Genomic DNA, 23,326 nt, shown 5'->3' on the forward strand with positions numbered 1-23,326 from the left:
GGCTTTGCAGAAAAGTGTGGATGTGGTGAGAAGTCTTAAAAAATATAAAATAGAGTCATTTACAATTTATATCTACAGCAGAAATGTCACAGAGGTGGTGGTTAGTGTATGTGTAGGTTTCCTCCCACAGTCCAAAGACTTAGGTTAGGTTAACTTCTGATTAGTGTTTTTGTAATATTACCGGCCACTCAATGGCTTCAGACTTCAAGTCACCAGCGTGTCCCTTCTTTCCCTAATGGCTCAATGATTAGGAGAATATATAGACTGTTTTTCCATTTTTTATTGAAGCATGTTGCATCAAACATGGAGTTGCTGCTGATTAGCTTGCACTTTGCAAAGTAGCTCTTGACATGCTTTTTTCCTGCTGTCCACCGCATGATATTCCGATGCAAATGTGGTATGGCGTGTGCCAGAAAAGTTTGGATGTGGTGAGTTATGTTAATAAAAATAAAATGAAATGATTTATAAATTGTGTTTGACCCTTTAAAACCAGTGGGAGCATGCACACTCCATTTTGCGTAACTATTTTTAAATCCCTGTAGAACTGCAACCACGTAAGCTAGCGCAGTAATTTTTTTTTGCATATGAAACCGGAGGAGTTGTACTTACATCTTATGCCATCAGCTTGTCCTAAGTCATCATTTCCTTCCACATATAGCTTTGCTGTTTGTGTGGAGTTGTTCTTTATGTTCACCTCAAATCAACCTGAGTGTCATTTCTCTTTAGTTCTGATCTCACTGCTGAGCTGCACAACAAACCAAGGTCAGTAACCTTCTTCTGTCACAGTTTAAACCTGAGAAATGCTCACTGATATGACCTGATTGGGTTCATGTTTCACAATGAATCTCAGATGTAAAAGTGCATCCTGCTAATGTTTTAATCAGATTCAACACTTTCATGTTTACAGAATCAATATCAGATGTAAAGCTGATGAAATAAAAAAAAATATCACACCACTGGTTGGACAAAAGTCTTAACAGATCATCATTTTTCATTTTAATCCTCACAGCTCGTCTGACTGTGAGTCCCAGCAGCTCTCAGTTCTTTAAAGGAGACTTTGTGTCTCTGAGCTGTGAGGAGGACGACAGCTCTGCTGGATGGACTCTGAGGAGAAATGCAACCAACCTGCAGAGGACCCAGTGTGGAGCAGAATGGGGAAAACCGACAAATTCAGCTAATTCTCACATCTGACAGTGGAGTTTACTGGTGTGAGTCCAGAGAGGGTCCCATCAGTAACATGGTTAACCTGACAGTCACTGGTAAGCTGAGTGTGTGGAGTTAGTGTTGATGAAGCTGTGTGTAAATGGATGAAATGCTGTAGTTTGTCTCTGTGTTGAGGTGGATCAGTGATCCTGCAGAGTCCTGTCCTCCCTGTGATGGAGGGAGATGACGTCACTCTGCTCTGTAAAACAAAGACCACTCCCTCCAACCTCCCAGCTGCTTTCTATAAAGATGGCTCCCTCATCAGGAAGCAGCCTACAGGTCACATGACCATCCAGCATGTTTCCAGGTCTGATGAAGGCCTCTACAAGTGTGACATCAGCGGTCATGGAGAGTCTCCATCCAGCTGGATCACTGTCACAGGTGACACACTCACCTGTCTGTGTTTCTGCAGCTTTCAACATTCACAATGTGACGACAACTTCATGACTGTGTTTGCTTTATTTTAGGGGAACACACCACCACACCTCCACCTACATCCACACCTCAACCTACATCCACCTCACCTTTTGTTCTCTCTGTGTTGTCATGTGTTGGATCAGTCTGTGTTGTGGTTCTGCTGGTGAGGCAATGTGTTCACAGGAAACCTGAAGGTGAGACTCAGACTTCCTGATCTTTTGTTTGTTTGTTTACTAGAATAAAATTCACATTCACTATGATCACAGTAACAACTTAACCTAAATGTAATCTTTGTTTAGATATTTAATTTACATAATTGTTCATTTTGGAAAATTTTAACAGATGGAAAAGAAGCTGAAGAAGATGACATCATCACTTATGTCATGTACTGTGATGTCAAAACTTCAAAAACAGCCAATCAGACGACGCAGAGGTAGTACTGTGTTTTCTTCATAGAAGAGTTCATGTTGAGGTTTCAGCTCTTTGTTATCGTAGTAAACATGTTGATCAGTCTCATCTCTTTTCTTTCTTCTCTGCATTGGTCAAAAGTGAAGTCAAAGTCAGCTTTGTTGTCAAAGACCATATGTACAGTCACACACAAGAATTTGAATTGACAATACCTCATGGCCCTCAGTGTACACTAAACTAATATGAAGAAAAAAAGATACAAATAAAATAAACGTCTTATTTACAACATCACACAATAACATACAATTATATAAACAGCAGTGTCCAACACAATCATAGTGACTGTGGCTATGTCGTGTGCAAGTGGGGGTGGGGCAGTCAGTGAAAGGGCAATGGTGGTGGGTCAGAGTTTGTATGTTTGTGGAGTTCAGAGGGAAGAGCAGTGTTGGGTTTATTAAGGCACAAACCCCACTGGAACAGAGACAACCAACTGCACGGCAAAACAGGACAAGACGGCGCTCTTTGTCTTTTCTCTCGCGAGGGAAGCCGGCCAAGGTCAATAGCTCTTTAGTCTTCACTTGAACTTAGCCAACCTGGGCTGACTTCCCCTTTCCTGCCTCTTTAATTGACAACAGTGATTACATGAATATGTAGTTACACATAGTTCGATTGAACACGTGACAGTCTTAAGCGGGCATGCGTGTGTTAGCAAAGTATACGCCTGTCTAGGTGTGTGCTTCCTTCATCTCATGTCTGCACAGAAGCTTATAAAACCTAGTAACACACATACACACAATGATTATATATATCTTAGCACAAATGACAATCTCAAAACAACAACTCTAACAAGGTGAGTGCAGGTGTGGAGTTCGTGTGTGAGACACTCTGATGGATGAAGCTGTTTCTCAGTCTGCTGGTTCTGGCCCGGAGGCTCTTCAGTCTCCTTCCTGATGGCAACATACTGAAGAAGCTGGTGGACGGATGAGTGGCGATCCTCTGAGATGTGCACACACAGGAACTTGGTGCTGCTTACCCTCCACGGCAGCACCATTGATGGTTAGTGGGGTGTGCAGGGTGTGAGTTCTCCAGGAGTCTATGATGATCTCCTTAGTCTTCTCTACATTCAGGGAAAGGTTGTTGTTGCTGCATCACTCGGCCAGATGTTTAACTTCACTCCTGTAGTAGGTCTCATCGTTGTTGCTGATGTGACCTACCACAATTGTGTCGTCTGCAAACTTGATGAAAATGTTGGAGCTGTGTGATGGTGTGCAGTTGTGGGTCAGCAGCGTGAACAGAAGAGGGCTCAACACACATCCTTGGGGAGCCCCTGTATTCATTGTTCTTGTGCCGGAGGTGTTTCTGCCAACCCGTACTGTCTGCTGTCTTCCTGTCAGGAAATCCAGCAGCTAGTTACACAGCAAGGTGCTGATCCCCAGCAGATCCAGGGAATGAGTTGTTGGGGAATGATGGTGTTGAACGCTGAACTGAAATCTATGAGCAGCATTCTAACATATGAGTCTCTAGTGTCCAGATGTGTGAGGGCTGAGTGAAGCTGAAATTGCATTATCGGGAACGACAGCCTGGCTCAGTGATGTATTAAAGATGTCTGTGAAGACATCTGTGAGTTTCACAGCACAGTCCCTCAGTGCTCGTCCTGGGATGTTATCAGGACCTGGGGCTTTGCATGTGTTGATCCTGGCAAGGGATCCTCTGTGTGGGGGTCAGGTTCTGCACCTCAAGAAAAATTTCTTTAGCTCATCTCATAAAGAGGTGGGACCGGCACTCTGACGATACTCTGCCCATCCTCAGAGTATCTCTGCTGCCGCAAAAGCTCTGTGAAATCCTCCTGGAGTACTGCCTTTTTCGCCTCTCTGCTGCCACGTGACAGGTTTGCCCTTGCCGTTCTTAGGTTCACCTCATCCCCAGCTCTTGAGGCTGCATTTCTCCCCCTCAGGAGCCTGTTGACCTAACCTCTGAGCCATGATCTCTGATTGGCCCGGACATTGATAGTCCTGGTCTCTGTGACATCATCGATGCATTTTGAGATGTAGGCAATGACAGTTTCTCTATAGCTGTGGTGTTGTCGTGTGTGGCAGCCTACTTAAAGATCGCCCATTCTTTGGAGGAAAAGCAGTCTTGCAGTGCCTCTGAGGATCTTTCTGGCCACAAAAATATCGACATTAGCATAACAGTGATGTGATCAGAGGCACCAAGGTGGGGGAGGGCTTTGTAATCTTCTCTCTGGCTGGTGAAAACATTGTCTAAAATGTTGCTCCCTCGCGTGGGGAATTTAATGTGTACCTGTGAACACTGAAGGAACTGCAGGTTTTCTCAGGTTATGTTTCAGCTCTGAAAAGCTTCCCTTTTGTTTAATGTTCTAATGAAGACATATAACACATAACTTCACACAGATGTAGCTGAAGGATAACTGTGGGGTAAATCTTGAGTCAGGGCAACATAACCAATCTATTTACACAAGTTTTATCAGACTTCACTGATGATTCTAAACATGCATTTTTTTTTTTCTGTCAATTGAAAGCTATGAAGCTCCCTGTCATTTAGGTCGGGGCTTTAAAATAACTGCACAAATATCTGCCCAGATGCATGACAAAGATGGCTGCTGAGTATTTGAGTTCAAGGTCAATATGAAGACTGTTTCCTACTCTTACCATGTGAGATTTTAAGAATCAAACATTGAAATCACAATATTTAATTTCATACTTTTGTGATACATTTATTGCTTCATTTAAAATTAGAAATGCTTAGTCAGTTCCATTGAGAACTGATGGTAGTAAGTAAAACTTAGTCAAGTGCAACCGTCTGCATGTTTCACACTTACTGAGTGTTGTTCACTGTGAGCTGGACTGTGTGTTTGTGGTCTGTGGTTAACTGAAGCTAACAGCTCTGCAGTCGTCCAGCATCCTGTTTCTGATAGAAAGAAAACACTTCAGCTGCAGGTGTTTCAACACAGAGCTGTTTATTTTAACAGGAGGGAACACGGAGACATAATTTGGAAAAGCATTTTAATAAAATTTCCACACAGATCACCATCCATTCAAGGTCAATATTAATTAAATAAAGCACTGTTTCCATTTTATTCAGTTTTCATTTAAATTGACTTTTTGACTCCGACATTTTAAACTCGATCTATCTCAGTATTTATATATAATTTTATTTTAAATAAAGTAGTAATTCTAGTATAACAGTAGTCATCACAGCATACCAGTGTGTCTAATATTAGTGCTCATGTTGTGAAAAGTGTTTGATTTGTACTCTGTGGTGAAGAGTGTCAGTCTTCACTGGCAGCTTTGTGGTCGTCCACCTGCCCCGTACACAGAAACACCCCACAGTTCTTTGTGGTCACTTTGTGTTTCAGAGCAAAGGTGTGAAGACGAGAAAAAAAAACAGTACAAAAGGTGCTGAGCTTTCAAAAAATATATATTTAATCCCCTCATTAATTAAAACATTTTGCTGTAGTGTGATGATGTAGTTTTATAGTTGTGCACCTACAGAAATGCAAATGTGTTCTATTATTTATTACACAGACAGAAATTCAGCTGCAGTCGACTCAGCAGTGAGAACTGAAGATGTCAGTTATGAACAAACAAACATCAGAACAAGGAGGCCCAGGTACAGCTGCTCTTTATCTTTAACCGAGTCAAGCTAGCTGCTCACCATGTTTCCAACCATCGTGCTAAGCTAAGCTAACCACGTAACCAAATGTTTGACTTTTTAATGTCATTTAATGCAGTTAAAGAGCAAATTGTTGTTGAGCTCAAGGTTTGACTTCTGTAAACTTTAATTAGAGTGTCGACAGCTCATTGATTTCTGAACTAGTCCCAGTAAAGTCTGAACTGGGACTGTGTGTGATGCAGAGAGGTGGAGATTGGAGGTCTTGATTGAACAACAAAGCTTGTAATAATATTTGCTGTTTTTTGAACTGTGTGTGTTTGTGTTCAGACTTTAAACCAGAGCCAGACATCGTCTACTCTTCACTGAAGTAGTCCACCAGTCCAACCACTGACGTCCAGCTGCTGGTCTCTAACTGCTCCCCCAGCACCTCAGACCAGAGGACATCCACATGTTATTTATATTTTTTAATTTCCTCTATAACCTGTAAAAGCGTTCCATATAAGTTCTGCAGGATCAATAAACTCTGGGATTCCCTCTTTGTTCAATCTTATTTTTATTTACCATGAAATAAGGAATAAAAATTAAGCTTCAACTGGCACACTATAAACAGCAGGGACATCATTCAGCGGGTGCAAAACAAAGTAAAACACCAGTACCGAACAGTACAGTATATATTGTGCATGTTCAGTTGCACTTTATCAGGAAGATATAAGTATAGAGAAGGTTTAACATGGTGAATGTTTGACTAGTGTTCATTACCCTGTCAATATTTATAGTCTCACACTCAGTGGTCTGACCTAAAGTAAAGAAATGAAGTGTTTTAGTGTGTGATAAAGTATAAATTGATAAACATGAGACTCAGTCTGGGCTTCCATCTGGATCACACTGCCTGAATCAGAGCTCCTCTTGTGAAACCTCTCAGTGAAGCTTGAAATAGTCGTGAATGACTTTTAAAGTTTTCCGCCATCTACTGGTGAAACCAAATCAAAACAAATCAAATTCAAATTTTATTTGTCACATACACAGTCATACACAGTATGATATGCAGTGAAATGCTTACACAACTGCTCGTGACCTAAAGAAAAAAGAAGAGGCTATGAATAAGATAGGAAATAAATATGAAAATTAAAAAGGGTAAATTTAACTAGGAAGGAATAAATAAAATAAAATATAAAAATTAAAGTTAAAAATGAAATAACTGTACAACAAAATACACAATACACAGTATAGAAATATATAAGAATATATGAAGAAAAAAAAAAAAATATATATATATATATATATATATACAATAACAGCAGCAAAAAGTTTTTTTGTACAAGTATTAAATGGAAATGAAGAAATATAATGTCCAGTGTTGTGCAATCCACATTTGTAAGTGTCTTGTGCAGTGCAAATATGCTTAAAGTGATTTAAGTGAAGAGGTGAAAACAATGTCCAGAATGTCCAGTGTGTGTGTAAGAACTATATGTCTGGGTCAGGACTGTGTGGTGGTGTGATTGAGAGACCGTATCGCCTGCGGGAAGAAGCTCCTCCTCAGTCTCTCTGTGTTGGTCTTCAGGGAGCAGAATCGCTTTCCTGACCTCAACAGAGAGAACAGTCCGTTGTTGGGATGGCTGAGGTCCTTCACAATCTTCCTGGCCTTGGTCCAGCACCGCCTGCTGTAGATTGAGTGCAGGTCAGGGAGCTCGGAGCGGATGGTGCGCTCAGCTGATCGCACAACCCTCTGTAGAGCTCGTCTGTCCTGCATGGTGCTGTTCCCGAACCAGGTTAAGATGTTTCCTGTCAGGATGCTCTCTATGGTGCATGAGTAAAAGTTCCTGAGCACCTTGGAGGGCAGTACAGTTTAAACAGTTGACCATTAAACCAGTTTGCATTTTACTCAGTCTCTTAACAATTTCAGAAACTTTAAAAATGCCATGTTTCAGTTCTGTTATAAGATCTCTGTGTGGCTGAAAATACTTTATAAAGGTATAGATGGGAATCTAAATCTAAAGAGTTCACTGGATTTGACGGGTGGGTGTTAAGAGGCTACTGATACAAACGGGAGGATCTCATTTTTCTTGGCATCTTAGGATCCCCCAGATCAGGACGTTTAAATGTTAATCCCACATAGCAAGCAGTTCTGGCCCAGATTTGGTATCAAGCTGGCACTTCTGACTAACTGGTGTCATGACAGAGTGTATGTCGACCAGATGTGGGCCAGGTCTGGCAATGATGGCACTGTTTATGTTCCTATTTACCTCCACTTAATCCAAAACCTAATAAGGGTTTACTCATCTTTGCCAGTGGGTGGCTGTAACTCAGGAGGAAGCGCAGGTCACCTACTGATTGGAAGGTTAGTGGTTTAATCCCTGTTTCCTCCAGTCTGCATGTTAAGAATGTTATTGTATTTAGAAAGCACTCACTTTAGAGAAAGTGTATGTATAAGATTCTATATAAGAATCAGTCCATTCGCTGTCTGACTAGAGTCTCGGCATGTTGTGGCACATGTTGTTATTACATGGTTTGATTAAGGTACACATTAGGCCGAAATCCGGGGCCAGAGCTGAAACCTTTCTGGGCCTGCACAGGGCCAGCAGTGTGCATATAACTGGCCCATGGCTGCACACAACTTACATATGGCCCACATACCGCAAAGACTGACGGCCCTTTGGCGGCCAAGATCAGTTTCACCAGATGTAGTCCACTCATGAGGTTTTGCAGCACCCTCTGGTGGATTATTGAACCACTTCAGGACAGAGTCAGGAGGGAGCAATAGTCTGTGGTCACCATCTCCTAAACTAAATTTGTTAATCGTTTATTTATTTATTTATAAAGCACATTTAATTACAACAGTACGGAGCCCCACAAGGGACATGGGGAAAAAAAATTAAGATGGACTTTTGCGAGGTCTCGCAAAACAAACTCGGGATCTCGCAAAAGTTTTAGCCGCATTCTTCGGAGGCCGCCAGCTCGAAGCTGACCGGGAGGTCGAGGCACGATGTGCCGGGAGAGCGGTGTTCCTCCCGGCTGTAGTAGGTCTCGACCTCCCGTTAGCTTCGAGATGGTGGCTGTCAGACATCTCCGAAAACGTCGGAGCACTTTTGCAAATATGTAATGTCTTGTAAACCGAGCAGATATTTGAAGTTTACACAGCTACGTTCACGCCTCAAAATATCTTAAAAGTTTATTTTGTGACCAAGAAAGAGTAATATTACAAGTAGCTGCCGCCATTGTTGGAATTCAACTTTTGCGAGATCCCGAGTTAGTTTTGCGAGATCCCGAGTTAGTTTTGCGAGATCCCGAGTTAGTTTTGCGAGATCTTGCAAAAGTTCATCGTAATTCTTTTTTCTCCCATGTCCCTTGCGGGGCTCCGTACAACAGCAACTTTGACTAAAGTCCAAAAATGTACAAAAATACAAAATAACTAGTACCAAATAACTTATAATATTAGTACATAACAATAATACCAAATAACTCTTATATTGCATTAAAAGCCAGTGTATACAAATTTGTTTTCCGTGGACAACACACATGTTGGAACTTAAATTTCTGACCCCTTTCATAACCAATTAAACGGGATCTCCTCCCCCTTGCCTCCGTTTTTGGGAGCGGTGCTAAAGGCTTAAGACTGTGCAGGTTAACATGAGGAGGTGCTAGGATTGCTACTTGGTCCAAAAATTGTCACTTTTGTTTCGTTTTCATTAAAATATAGAAAGTTACAGGCTATCCAGGATTTAACTTCACTCAGACACTGAAGTAAGGGGTCTAGTGGAGCAGGACAGCTTCTCTTCAGTTGAATATAGATCTGAGTGTCATCAGCAGAGATGGGCAGTACGCGTTACTGTAATCTGATTACTTTTTTTCAAGTAACGAGTAAAGTAAGGGATTACTATTGCAAAAGCGGTAATTAGATTACCGTTACTTTTCCTGCGTTACTAAAACCGTGATTTTTTGTGAGAATGTCTCACGACAGTGAGGTAAGCGAGTGCGCCGTTAGAGACAACAGCTGTGTGCAGATCAATAATGGATCACATATCGATTGTGGGAGAGAGTATGAGCGTGCAGCACTGACCTTACTTTGAGTTTGATTCCATAAAAAGTGACAAAAACATTAGCGTCCATCGTGCGTGGGAAGAAAACTTCTTTTTACAGCGAAAAAAACCCCTAAACTTCCAAGCAAGCACCGAGTGCACAATGACGTAATGGGAAATTCACAGAGAAACTCGCGGATTCTTCCACTGACCGCCGCAGCACACCTGCACCAGGGTAAACCTCCGCCTACCGCAGTCCTGCTTTACAGGTGAAAATAGAGCAACAGGACCGCTAGTCTTTGACTTCATTTATTTTCTGCTGTGTTTTACTTCCATATATTTGAAAGAGTGAGTGTAAACACAAAAAATATTTTATTTTATGTGCTGGTATGTGTAGAAAATAGGTTTAAATGTTAAACTAATTTATTCAAGTCAGAGAATGTTGCATATAATTAAATTTTTGCTTGATGCATAAAGTTAAAAGATTAAAACTGAAAGAGACTTTTCCATTTGATTACATTTTTTATGATGGATTATGTAGAAAAAGTAGAATTGGGCTGAAAGATCTATCGCTTTATCACTTCTTCAGGTTGTAAATCGTGTTTTTGAAAAGTAACTAAGTAACTAAGTAATTAATTACTTTAAAAAAAATAAGTAATCAGTAACATAACGGGATTACTTTTTGGGGAAGTAATCAGTAATTAGTTACTGATTACTTTTTTCAAGTAACTTGACCAACACTGGTCACCACCCACAAAAAAGCTTGATTTACATAGCAAATAAAAGTTGGTCTAATAACAGCGAAATGTGAAGTAATAATTCAGTAGCTCTGCTCTGCTGATAGCAAAGACAGATGTGTTTTAAAACTTTTAATTTATTTGTGCAACTGAGTCATGTCAGTTTGTTGGTTGTGGTTTTCTATCATCCATCAGGGGGCGCTGCAGCTCCTTCAGCATCCTCAGCACTTTACTATGAAATCAACAGTGTTTGGCCTTTATGTCCAGAGATGATTCAAAGTGTTTACGGACTAAACAGTTTATTTTCTGTTGTTGTTTTACTGCAAGCATAAAGAAACAATGTGACCTTGTGACGTTGCTTCTTGGTCACACTTTGCTCCTCGTCTCTTCTCTCCTGTCCTGCTGTCTTTTAACTAATCATGCTGACGTGTTTCGGTGGAGGAATAATAAACTGGAAAAGAAGCAAAAATTTTCATTATCAGTATCTGGTTAATATCCAATTAATCATTTAGTCCTTGATGAATTTACTTTTAATGAAGCTCATATGATGATATGCACCGACACACCCAGAGTCCAGCTGTACCAACAACAAACAAACACTGAACCAGTCTGACCAGTATATACAAAACTGTGGATTTTATGAAATGTGACACTCTTTATGTGACTCACTTCACCACAACCACAAAACTGTGTTTAGAGATTCCTTCAGATCTTTATAGAGGAAATGTCAACATTCAGAATACTTGGAAACAGAGTTTAACAAAGATTTTTAGCCCTGAAAATATCATGTATGTATATCCTGAACTATATGTATGAGGGCACAAAATGATAAACATATTTAACCAACACTGCTGTTTAGTGCAAGGGTATGTAATTCCAATATATATGTAGTATTTAAAAACCTTTAATAAATGATTGTACAAATATCCTCAGCTGATTCTGAAGTGGTCAGGTGGGAGGTGTCACAGATTTTCTGTCTGTGAGAACTTATTTACACAAACTTTGTACAGATGAAAGTAACAACACTGTTACATTCAACACTGTTGAGTAAAAGAGAAAGTAGTTACATTTGACTGCTCCTGGTCACATGACGACCCCACAGCAGTTAGTGCCCCTTATTTTGATTTACCGAGTTTTACACCCGGTGCCCTTCCTGACAGTCCAGCAGTGATTTGTGTCTCCAGCTGGAATCAAACCAGCAACCTTTACGTTAATCAGTACACTCTGGAGGTACAACAGTATATTTTAGAATAATTCCTTTGACATTTTCTGTAATGTGTGTGTTTAATATTAACTGTTCTTCTTTTATTTGTCTTCTCTTATTAGTGTCTATATTTATTGGATACAAAAACACCTTTGACTTTTATTATTATCATTTTGTCATGAGACCCTTCATTCATCATTTATCTCAACTCTAAACACACAGACAGTCTACAAAGTCTACACATCCACCTGTGCCAGAGAATTAACTTCCTGTTGCTGTCACCTCTCTGCTACTTTAGGTGTGTTTGTGGTATTTGTTTGTCAAATACACGGCTCAGATCCAGTCAGCTGAGTCAGTCCGGGAATGCTATGAAGTCAAACTGGTCTAAGGTGTGTCGTATTAAACAGCTGACAAGGAAATACGGGTTAGATTGTTCACTGGGGCTGTTTAGTGCAGCCAGAGACCAAATCACTATCGTCAAAGTTTGTTTCCTTTCTTTTTTCTATTTGCTCTCAGTGGATAATTTTTCCATCCTGATGATCAGAAGAGTGTTTGAGGGTTTCAGAGATCCTTCAGAACAACAGTAAGTGTTTAAAACGACGTCTTTCAGTCTTTTAGATAATCTGACAGGTTGATGAAGTCTGTGAGCTTCAGTGGATTAACAGATTGTTCATGTTAATCCATCTGAACTGGATTAAAGCTTCACTTTCCTGGTTACAGATGAATGTCATGTGGAGTTAGTGTGAAGCATCTGATTTACTGTTGGCTGGTTTCATCTGTGTAAACACATCATATGAAATTATTTCAATAAGTTTTAATTCAAAGCTGTCAGACTTTATCTGACACAATATAAAGAAGAAAATCAACTCAATGACAAACAGGAAATGTAGTGAGGGCACTATTTATGTTGGAGATTCTGACATGATCCCTGATTCAGCTCCTGGGATTTTGAGTTGTCTTGAAGATTTCTCTTTCAGTCTTTTCTGTTTGGTTTGTGTTTTTGATTTTTATTTGGCTCAATTTTAATTGCTTTATTGTTCTAATAGTGGGGTGTATTTCTGACAATACTGAGTGTTTGTTCCTTTGTAGTTTTCATAGGACTGAGTTTCAGGTTTTCTACTCCATGTTTGGCTTCCAGTTTGACTTCATTGTTGCTGTTTTTATGGTGACTTTCTGCTTTCTGTTTTGTTTGTCTTTTGTATCTTTTAGGATTTTATTTGGGCTTTTGGAATTTATACGATTTGTTTGGGAGGAATAATTTACTTTATTTTCTTGTGTGTTTTAGTGTTAATATAACTACTTTTTGGATTATTCCTTTTTTTTTTTTTAATTTGAGATACACCAAATCATACAAAAGACTCAACATTATGTCTGAGATTTGTTTTGAAATGTTTTCATTTTGTATTTCTTGTTTGGTCGAGGTGTAAAACAGACTATATGGAAACCTACTGCTCACCATTTAAAGGAATGCTCATTTCAGAATCAGAATCTTATTGCCAAATGTTGTGCAGGTTTACAACATTAGGAAATTGCTGCGGCACTTAGTGCAAACATACTGTCAGACAGCACTTAAATAAACATAAAAATAAGAATTGAAAGTGCTAAGTAGATAGATATATACATGAGTGCAGGTGGTGATCAGTGCCAAACATGGAATGATGCAGTGAACACAGCGTAGGGTCATGTGTTAGTGGTGGGAACAGTCATACGGTTATTGTTCATGAGTCCAACAGCAGAGGGGAAGAAACTGTTCTTATGGCGAGAGGTTCTGGTGCGAATGGACCGGAGCCTCCTGCCTGAGGGGAGCAGGTCAAACAGACTGTGTCCAGGGTGAGAAGCGTCAGCTGTGATCCGAGCTGCACGCCCCAGTGTCCTGGAGGTGTACAGGTCCTGCAGAGATGGGAGTCTGCAGCCAATCACCTTCTCAGCAGAGCGCACAACACGCTGCAGTCTCTGTTTGTCCCTGATAGTGGCTCCAGCGTACCACACAGTGATGGAGGAGGTGAGGATGGACTCGATGATTGCAGTGTAGAATTGCATCATCGTCCGTGTTGGCAGGTTGAATTTCTTCAGCTGCCTCAGGAAGTACATCCTCTGCTGGGCTTCCTTTGCTGCTGTTGTGGAAATTTTAACAATAACCTGCAACACACCCAGTGAGCTTGATTTGAAGTGGGTTTAATAAACACATTGCAATGTGGAGAAAACGTTCAGGTCTAACACCAAACAGTTTTCTGAGGAAAGACACCGCCCATGAACAATTTTATACCTTCCCAAACACTGTCAAATAAAGAACGTTCCACAGCACATCATTTATCTCTATACCTTCAGTCCAACTCATCCTTGACTCCCCCCCATTCCAAGGAAAGTTATGACCACCCGTCACCTCCCTACAAGCAGGATGCCTGTAGACCTTCAACTTCATAACAGGGCCCCTACTTAAACATCCGCATCCCTCGATAAGCAAAAAGAGTCTCACTATCTATTTAATGTCTCCCTTACAATGGTCTCACTGTGTGTGCAGAGCACAAGGCCCCTCTGTAGTGAACATGCATACAACTAAGTCAGAAAGTGAAATTACTAGAACTAATGTGATATGATTAAATATGTGATTAACACACAAGAACTGAAATCTGCCACCACACGGCAGAGCTTACTCAACTCTCCAGGTTTTGGTCATAGGTAAGAATGTTTTCCCAGGATAGTTTTCAAAATTTGAAGCTGATTTGGGTTCAGTGGGTCACTTTTCTCATATGTGTCTATTTTCTTTCTGCAGCCCCTGTTTGATACACCCATGTGACTGATGTCGATTTGTCACATGAGGCTATCATGTTAATTTCTAGCTAATGTCCAGCCAGATCATCTTTGGGCTGCAATTTGTTGCTTTCCTCCCAGCTGTGCTGCCAAAACATTTGTAGACATGTCTGCATTTCTGTCATTCCTGTCACGTGTTCGTGCTGCAAAAGTCAATCAAGTTCAAGTTGCAGTAATTCGGCATCTATCTAGCTCTACTGTAGAGTAACCTTAGTTTTGTTTTTTTCAGTGATGGGTCTGATCCTATGACAACTGGGATTGGCCCCGCCTGCGACCCTGATAAGGATAGGCTGAAGAGAATGGATGGATGGAAGTGACAGGTAATTTCAAAGTACATGTTTCAAACATCTCAACAAATATCAGAAAACACTGTTTCAGGGATGGACTGTTTCTCATGGAGAGAAACTCAGTGAGAAAAGATGTAAGAAAGAGAACAGGAGAGATTAACGATTATTCTTCTCGAAACTAAGGACTGCTTAGGCATTGCTGTTTAATAAACTAGTGCTATGTTACTTTTCATTACTTTTTCAATATTTTCAAATTTTAAAAAATGGACCAAGCTATCAGATAACCAAACTCTCAGCGAAAGCTAGCCTACTCTTTGCTCAGCTTTCATATCTGAGTGTTTGGATTTTATCGAATTTTATCTGCAGTTCACTGAAATCAAAGTTTCTCTGTGACTTTCAGAAGTTAAACCCCAGTTCCCCATCATCAGATCAGTAAATAAAAACCCAATAATATGAATCTCTGGAACCCAAATCAACCTGACATGACTGCGTCAAATAGCAGTTTTTCTGCAGTTTTCTCCTGAACGGCAGGCGTCACCACTTAGATAAAAACTCTGCATCAGCTCTTTTATTCCAGTAGAAAAAGTGAAGACAGGAAGTAGAGAACTCAGTTTTTTGTTGTTGCCTTCGATTCTTTTAATTTCTTTCTCGTCTCGAGCTGTTGCGGCCTCTCGGTGATTATAATATATTATAAAATATAGATATAATTGAAAACTATCAAAAAAAAAAAGAAATGATCGTACACTCTGTCTCCAACCCACGGATGTGACGTCCGCTAATGTTTGGGTGGAAGTGTTAGCTAGCTAGGCTACGGAAATGTCTCGCCGAACATCTTTTTTGTTTTTCTCCACTTTGCTGTTTGTCGGTCTCTTCCTGTTTGTCTCTGCAGGTGAGATTTAACTATGAGAACCCAAAATCACTTTCGCTCTGACATAAAAACTAAGATGGATTATGAATTATTTTTATGTAACCCAGTAACGAGTTACAGTACGAAATTCAGCATTCAAATACCACCTGTGAAAATCCCCAATAATCCTGAATTCACCATCCAAGATGGCAGCAGTGCCTGTAAACATTAGTAAAAGCTTAAAATTTAAAATCTTGTTACGCTTATTTAACCTCAGAGGTCTGGTGGAGGTTGTACTGTGACGTCTCTCCTGAGCTAACTACCTTCCAGTACGAGTCAGAAAAGAAAAGAAAACACTATTTATGTTGCTTCTAGCTAACTGGAGTCCATGGATGTGGATGGACACCAACGACCTGTTACATGCTGGAGATCTCACTGATTTGTTATTCTGCTGGTTTTCTATCTGTAGCTAGCCGTACAGCACAATGCTGACACAATAGCACAAAAGTGAAAGTACAGATTACACGTTTCGGGTTTGATACTGTTTGTGTGCACTGCCTCATTTTGTACTTCTATTTGAAAGTAATTCTGACTAAGAAGCAGAAATTGCTGACTTCCCATTTCGGATGGAAGACGCTACTGATCTGCACTGCTACTGTTTGAGAATTGTTAAATACGCTTCACTCTGAGAACTTGGTCTTGTACTGCAGAGTTCAACATATAGAGGGCAGTGTTCCCAACTCCTCAGTAATGAAATTCGCTATTGGTTGTCCTAAAAGTCACTAGGAGTCGCTAAATGACATCATCACCTAATTTGCATATTTGGTCATGCTAATGTAATTGTAACCTACGTTGTTGGAGACAGAAATAATGGAAGAGACATAAAGTGAGTAAAAAACGTCCAAAAGGCAGTTAGAATTATTTAACTACAAATTACATTTCTTTTAGCAAATGTTGTTTTTTTAATGTCACAATTCCAACCCTGCTCCACACTGGCAACAGTGACCCGAAATTGGCGCTCTGGGGGAGTTACTTTGTGTGTGTGTGTGTGTGTGTGTGTGTGTGTGTGTGTGTTCATTAGTTATAAGTTGGCAACACTGATAGAGGGTCTCTTTAAGTTATCTAGATTCATGTACCCAAATACTGTTGATCAGATAGACAAGTAGCAGTTTCCTTTTAGGATCAATAAACAGTCGCCCTAAACTACTCCAGGATGCACTTACATGTTCACATGAAACAGATGTCTTGGCAACATCAAAACAGTCACAGTGATTAGTGTAACAGCAGCTGATTGTGCAAAGGAAGGATAAAGGGTTCAAGGTCATTAAACATATGTAGAGGTTATACATAAAATCTGCTGTAGATAATCAGATGTAGAGGAAAGGCTCTGTGCTGTAGTTCAGTGTAAAACGTGCTGTATAAATGTGTGCATGTTTTGGTCAGTGAGACTGGAGAAGAGCTGTTAATAAAATGTATCCTATTTAAAGGAAGGAAGAAAAGCTCACAAACACTTATTGTGTGAGTTTTAATTCCACAGTTTTATCAGTAAGACACGTGAATATGATGGATTATAGTTGAGGCTGGTCTGCTACCTGGATGCTTCTCTGTTCAGGAGTTATTCATCAGTCAGAATAAGATGTTGGACGTCTATTGACCCTAAAGGACACCATCCCCTCAAAAATAGCAACAGTTGTGTCTAAGACTTTATATTGATTATAGGAATATTGATGATAATGCTGGACGATTGCTCAGTCAGTAGGGTGGGTCTTTCATAGCTGTTTAACTACACGTCTGTAGTACAGAAAACCCCAAATTAACCCTGAAGTTACCGGAGCAGGAGGATATCTAGATTCTTTGCACTGAACATGCCTCGTTTGTCAGTGTCGTCTGTATCTCTCCAGAGCCTTACAAATGAACCACAACTCAAGTTCTTGTGTGTGGTTGCACAAATGTGCATGTGATTAATATCCTTCAGTGTTTAATCACGACAGCTCTGCTCAGCAGGTGGTGGCATCACCTCTGAATAGAGGCAGCTGCTGCAGCAAAGCAGTGGCATCTGAAGCTGCCACTCTAATGCTGCTTTTATGCTTCAGTGCAGTAATATGAAGGCAGACGGACGGCTCATCTACCTGCACAGTGTTTGATGTTGATGGAGGCAGTGTATGTGGTACAACCGGTCTGTGGGCAAATCTTCCTTGTGCTGTTTGTTGATCTTCAGCCAACCACAGAGAAGAGTCAAGTTATAACACACAAAGAGCTGAAGTGAAAACTAGTGTCCACTGCAGCCACTCTGAGCCTTTCATGCAGTGTTTCTTTTAACAACGATGATTTTTTTTTAAATCTTCTGTTGCTGGTGAACTCCCAGTAGCTCCAATACTTGTGCTTACCCTTAATCAGCCAATCAGTATTGACCCAACCCAAAGGTTGATGTGCATTGATCCATTGATGTGCAGTTGGGATTTTACAGCATGTTTGCATTTGCTGTCCAAACAGAAACACATTACCAGATGGGAACATTGTGTCTGAGTCCAAACACTGAAATACAGAATTATGTTCAGACTGTGGCTTAAGGTTTCTGCTTCACCAGTAACATGAGATCTCAATTAGCTGTTTATTTATTGTAGGTAGGTAACAAAGTGAGACACCTTTCTATTAGAACATACTTTTAAAGCAGTGCCAGTGAAAAATTAGGTTCGACACAAGTGACCTTCACTCTCATTGCCTGGTGTAGTGAGTTGTTATATTTTGACCTTTAAACTCTCTGCCCTGTGCTGTTTCCTCTTTCAGAGAACAAAAACATAACAGCTAAGTCCGGACAGGACATCACTTTGACATGTCGAGCTCCAAACAACAACAACATTATTGTTCTAGAGTGGAGCAGAGCTGACCTGGGAGAGAAATATGTGCTTCTCTTCCGGGATGAGCGTTTCTATCCAGATCAACAGCATCCATCTTTTAAGAACCGGGTGGATCTGCAGGACAGACAGATGAAGGATGGAGACGTGTCCTTGATTCTGAACAATGTGACAACTAATGACGCTGGAAGATACGAGTGTCGTGTCGTCCAGGCAGAAACTAAACGCAGGAAGAGATCTGTTTTATTTCATTTCATTTCATTTCATTTTTATTTATTTCACACTTGGTACTACAAATCAAACAAAACAACCACATCTTCTATCAACAAAACACAACAACCATGTGTGAAAAGGAGCAGGAAGAAGAAAATATTCTTATTAAACCCTGCCCCCTATCTACCATCGAACTTATATCACCGATGGGCACCAAAAATCAGGAACAAACTAATATTGACATTTCTCTCCGGTCGAATCCCAAACCAACATCACATTCATTCGCATTCTTCATACTGAGTTATCGTTTTAAACATATAACACTTTTTAAAACATTGTAGATTTATACAATTCTTTAAATTATAATGAAGTGAATTCCACAGTCTTATACCCCTAACCGTTGTGCTCATTAATCTTTGTGTAGTCCTGGCTAACTGATGTTTAAAATAAAATTTCCTTCTATTCTCTTCTCCCCTTGAACACATCAAAAATACTCTTTGTAACTTAAAAGGCAAAATATTATTTTTAGCCTTAAACATAATTAATAATGTCCGTAATTTCACTAAATCTCCTAATTTTAATAATTTTGATTCTATAAATAATTTGTTTGTATGTTCTCTATATTTAACATTATGAATTATTCGTATAACTTTCTTCTGTAATAGGTTTAAAGGTTTTATGGTATTCTCATATGTATTCCCCCAAACTTCAACACAATAGTTGATATATGAAAAAAACAAAGAAAAATATAAAATACGCATTGTTTTATAATTTAATAAATCTCTTATACTACCCAGAATATAAATACTTTTGACCATTTTCTTTCTAATATGTTCAATATGAGATTTCCATGTCAAATTCTCATCCACTATTACACCCAAAAAACGAAATTCAGTAACTCTTTCAATCAATTCTTCCTCTATAAACATAATGACTTTATCCTCCTTTACACGATTGCCAAATATCATATATTTCGTTTTTGTCAGATTCAAAGATAATTTATTTACATCAAACCATTTTTTTATTCTTAACATCTCAGAAGTCATAATTTCAACCAAGTCTTTCAAATTCTCTCCAGAGCAATAAAAATTTGTGTCATCTGCAAATAAAATCGAATTTAACCTTTTAGATACGTCACAAATATCATTAATATATAAATTAAAGAGTTTAGGTCCCAAAATAGAACCTTGAGGAACACCACATACAATCTTCAGTCTTTCAGAAGTATTGCCAAAATAATAAACATATTGCAACCTATTCTCTAAATAACTCATTAACCAATTCAATGCTACTCCTCTCACTCCATGGTTATACAATTTAGAAATCAAAATAGAATGTTGTATCGTATCAAAAACTTTTTTTAAATCAACAAATACTCCCACTGTGTATTTATTATTATGTGTTGCAGATGAAATATCTTCAATAAAAGTCAACAACGCTAATGCCGTTGACCTATTTTTACGAAATCCAAATTGGTTTTCATGTATTAGTTGATATTTTTCAATAAAACTATCAAGTCTTTGTGCAAAGAGTTTTTCTAGCAATTTTGAAAACTGTGATAAAAGAGACACTGGCCTATAATTGTTAAAACTATGCTTATCTCCTGATTTATATAATGGTATTACTTTTGCCACTTTCATTCTGTCAGGGAATACTCCTGACTGTAGCGAAAGATTAAAAATATAACAAAGAGGAGTACTTATACAATCTATTGTCTTTTTAATTATGACCATGTCTATACCTTCACAATCAGTAGATTTTTTATTTTTACAATTTTTTACGATTGCTACTATTTCTTTTATGGTAGTATCGGCTAAGAATATGGAATTAACCATTCTATTATCACCTATCCAGGCTTCCTCATCTCCTGGATCATCATTTTTCCTGATTAAATTTGCTAAGGTAGGTCCAACATTTACAAAAAAAGAATTGAATTCGTTTGCTACTTCGGTCTTATCTTTAACAACTTGATTATTATTAATAAAATAATTAGGCCGAACTTTGGGTGTGTTCTTATTACCCAATACCTCTTTAAAAATATTCCAAATGCCCTTAATATTATTTTTGTTTTCCTGAAAAACTTTATTATAGTAATCTTTCTTAGCTTTCCTCAATATTAATACCAACTTATTTTTATATAGTTTATATTTCATTTCCGCATTTTTAGTTCTATATATTATATACTCCCTATATAAATTATTTTTCTTTTTACACGCATTTGCAAGACCCTTAGTTATCCAAGGTTTCATATTTATATTCTTTTTCTTATGCTTAAATGATATCAATGGACAATGTTTATCATACAAGGCCAAATATATATTTAGAAATACTCCGTATGCAATGTTGACCTCATTAACATAAACCTCCTTCCAGTCCGTTTCCATGAGATCTTGTCTAAACCTATTAATTGCTTCATCATTTCTTAACCTTCTATAACTCACAAAACTAGCTTCTTTCTTTCTTTTCATATTTAAATCGAAAATAAAAAAGACTGGTAGATGATCGCTTATATCATTTATGATGAGGCCACTTTCAATATTATTCTCCAAACTATTAATAAAAATATGATCAATTAGTGTTTCTGATTTATCCGTTATTCTACTCGGCTTTATAATTAAAGGATAAAATCCTTTACCATATAATAATTCAAAAAAATCTGACGAAGCCTTATCATTTGTCACTTTACAAAGATCAATATTATAATCACCACACAAACATACAGTCTTATTTCCCTTAACCTTACTCAATAAATTTTCTACTGCTTCTGTAAATAACTCAATCTGTGATCCCGGTTTCCTATATATACACGTTACAATTATATTACTTCTCTTTTCTATATCCAATTCTACTGTCACAGACTCCATTAAATCATCCATAACAACAGACATACATTCAACTTTTTTACATTTCAAATCACAATTAACGAAAAGTGCCACCCCTCCTGCCTTTGTCTTAATTCTATTCACAAAGTACAAATCGTATCCTTCAATACAAAAATTACAACCCTTATTCTCATCTAACCATGTTTCAGACAGAGCAATTATTTGAAACTTGCCTCTCAGACTATACAGAAAATCTTCAATCGAAGCAAAACTTCTATAAAGACTTCTGCAGTTAATATGAATTAAAGAAAATGTATTGGCTATATCAACCTTATCCCTGAATTGCTCCTCTGTAAAATAATCACATGTGACATTAATTGTATTAAGCACATTCCTTTCAGGGTCAATACCTACTTCAAAATCATATGATTTATAATCTGTGTCGTCAAACATAATGCATAAATTATTCTAGCGCTATCTATTACCTCATAAGAAAGAGAAGGAAACAAAAAAGAGAAAAGAAGGAGAAAAAAAAAAAACTGAAAAAGGAAAGAAAAGATCCTAAGCAATCTCACATTCATTTATCAACATATTTTAAAGTCCGTTGATCTTGTTATCTTCCATATCCAATTTTACAATTTCCTTTTGTCCTTTTCCTCCCGAGGTAGCATTTGACCTTGCCAAAAATAAACTAGTTATAGCCATAATTGGTCGCAACCATTTGTCTATCTTAATCATATTATCACGTATAATTGTCCAATTCCTCAAGTTCCTTAATCGTTACAACCTTGGCTTCTTCTGGTGTTCCATTCAGTTTAATCATCACTTTGCAATTCCTGGTCCAGGTTGCTTGAATCTTTTTCTCCTTCCGTAAAATACGAGCTTGTCTTGCAATATCTGCATTTCTTTTTGTAAGATGTTCATTCAGATATACTCCACTTCCTTTCAAAAGGCTGGACCGTCTCAGCAATTCTACTTTGTGTTTTCGATTAACAAATCTCACTACAATTGCTGGAGGAGCATTTTTGTGCCTTCTAGGAAGAGTATAGCATGCAGATATATTGTTACTATGCAGGGGAAGATTTTTACTCGAAAAGAATTCCACAACCTGCCGTTCCAACGATTGTAGCTCCTCCATCGGGGGCACGTCCTCTCCTCGTTTTGCACCAGTCCCAGATTCGGTAACTCTCGCATATGTTCTGTGTTTAGTTTCCAGACCTGTAATGACCATTTCCTCGAGTCGAGCCTGCTGTTCTAGGTCGTCCACCTTCCTTTCCAAAAAATGGATTGTCTTATCTTTCTCCTTGACCAGATCTTTTAGTTCTTTGATTTGCTCCATCATCGACATTAATATTCCTTGTTGCTTATTTACTTTTTCAATTTCCGACGTTAACGAATTAAGTGAATGCTTAATCTCTTCCAGATCTTCTTCGACTTTCTTCATCTTTGCCATTTTGTCTCTCTTTGATGTCAATTATTAGTACCTTTGTTTGCCCAAACAAAATCTATAGCCAGAATTATTTGGAATTTTTTCTTATCACCAAACATTACGGCACCACCGCAAGGACGCCAATCCGGCTGTAATCACTCAGGATCTGACGAGTCCATCAGAGAGCTGCTGCGCCATCACCTGACAATGCTTGCTCTCCAAGAGTTGATCCTCCAGGTGAGTGAGTAGAGTTGAGTGTGTGTGTGATCAGAGGTGAAGCTGCTTCCTGGTTGTTGATGTTTGTTTCTAAAGATGTTGTTGATGAGACTTTGTAGAAAGCAGCTGGTCTGAGTGATGTGATCAGAGTGCAGTAGATAATGTCTGACAGCAGTTTGAAGAGGAAATTGATTCTGTTCTGTTCTTCACTCATCACCTACCTGACAG

At 38.8% G+C, this 23,326-nt stretch overlaps 1 protein-coding gene and 2 long non-coding RNA genes across 6 annotated transcripts in view; all 3 read left to right on the forward strand.

Moving 5' to 3' along the window:
- Nucleotides 1–1,674: 1,674 nt before the first annotated feature.
- On the forward strand, nt 1,675–6,201 carry LOC113011030 (uncharacterized). The gene is made up of 4 exons (XR_013906477.1): nt 1,675–1,814; nt 1,963–2,053; nt 5,574–5,658; nt 5,989–6,201. It is a non-coding gene; the product is annotated as an uncharacterized LOC113011030 (long non-coding RNA).
- A 5,759-nt stretch (nt 6,202–11,960) lies between these two features.
- On the forward strand, nt 11,961–12,952 carry LOC145425759 (uncharacterized). The gene is made up of 2 exons (XR_013906495.1): nt 11,961–12,201; nt 12,708–12,952. It is a non-coding gene; the product is annotated as an uncharacterized LOC145425759 (long non-coding RNA).
- Nucleotides 12,953–15,088: 2,136 nt separating this feature from the next.
- LOC145425734 (coxsackievirus and adenovirus receptor-like) overlaps nt 15,089–23,326 on the forward strand; it is a 312,252-nt gene continuing 304,014 nt past the window's right edge. Inside the window, exons 1-3 of one of the 4 annotated variants that reach the window (XR_013906461.1) lie at nt 15,091–15,605; nt 18,351–20,533; nt 22,877–23,119. Coding sequence is in view for 1 of the 4 variants with exons in the window: in XM_080299065.1 (XP_080155191.1) it covers nt 15,533–15,605 (73 nt within the window). In the remaining 3 variants the exon portion in view is untranslated. Of the gene's footprint in view, nt 15,606–18,350; nt 23,120–23,326 lie in introns of all 4 variants that reach the window. The other 3 variants (XR_013906462.1, XR_013906460.1, XM_080299065.1) reach the window with 3 other exon arrangements.

This window comes from Astatotilapia calliptera, chromosome 3, assembly GCF_964374335.1.
Source record: "Astatotilapia calliptera chromosome 3, fAstCal68.1, whole genome shotgun sequence".
Lineage (NCBI taxonomy): Eukaryota > Metazoa > Chordata > Actinopteri > Cichliformes > Cichlidae > Astatotilapia > Astatotilapia calliptera.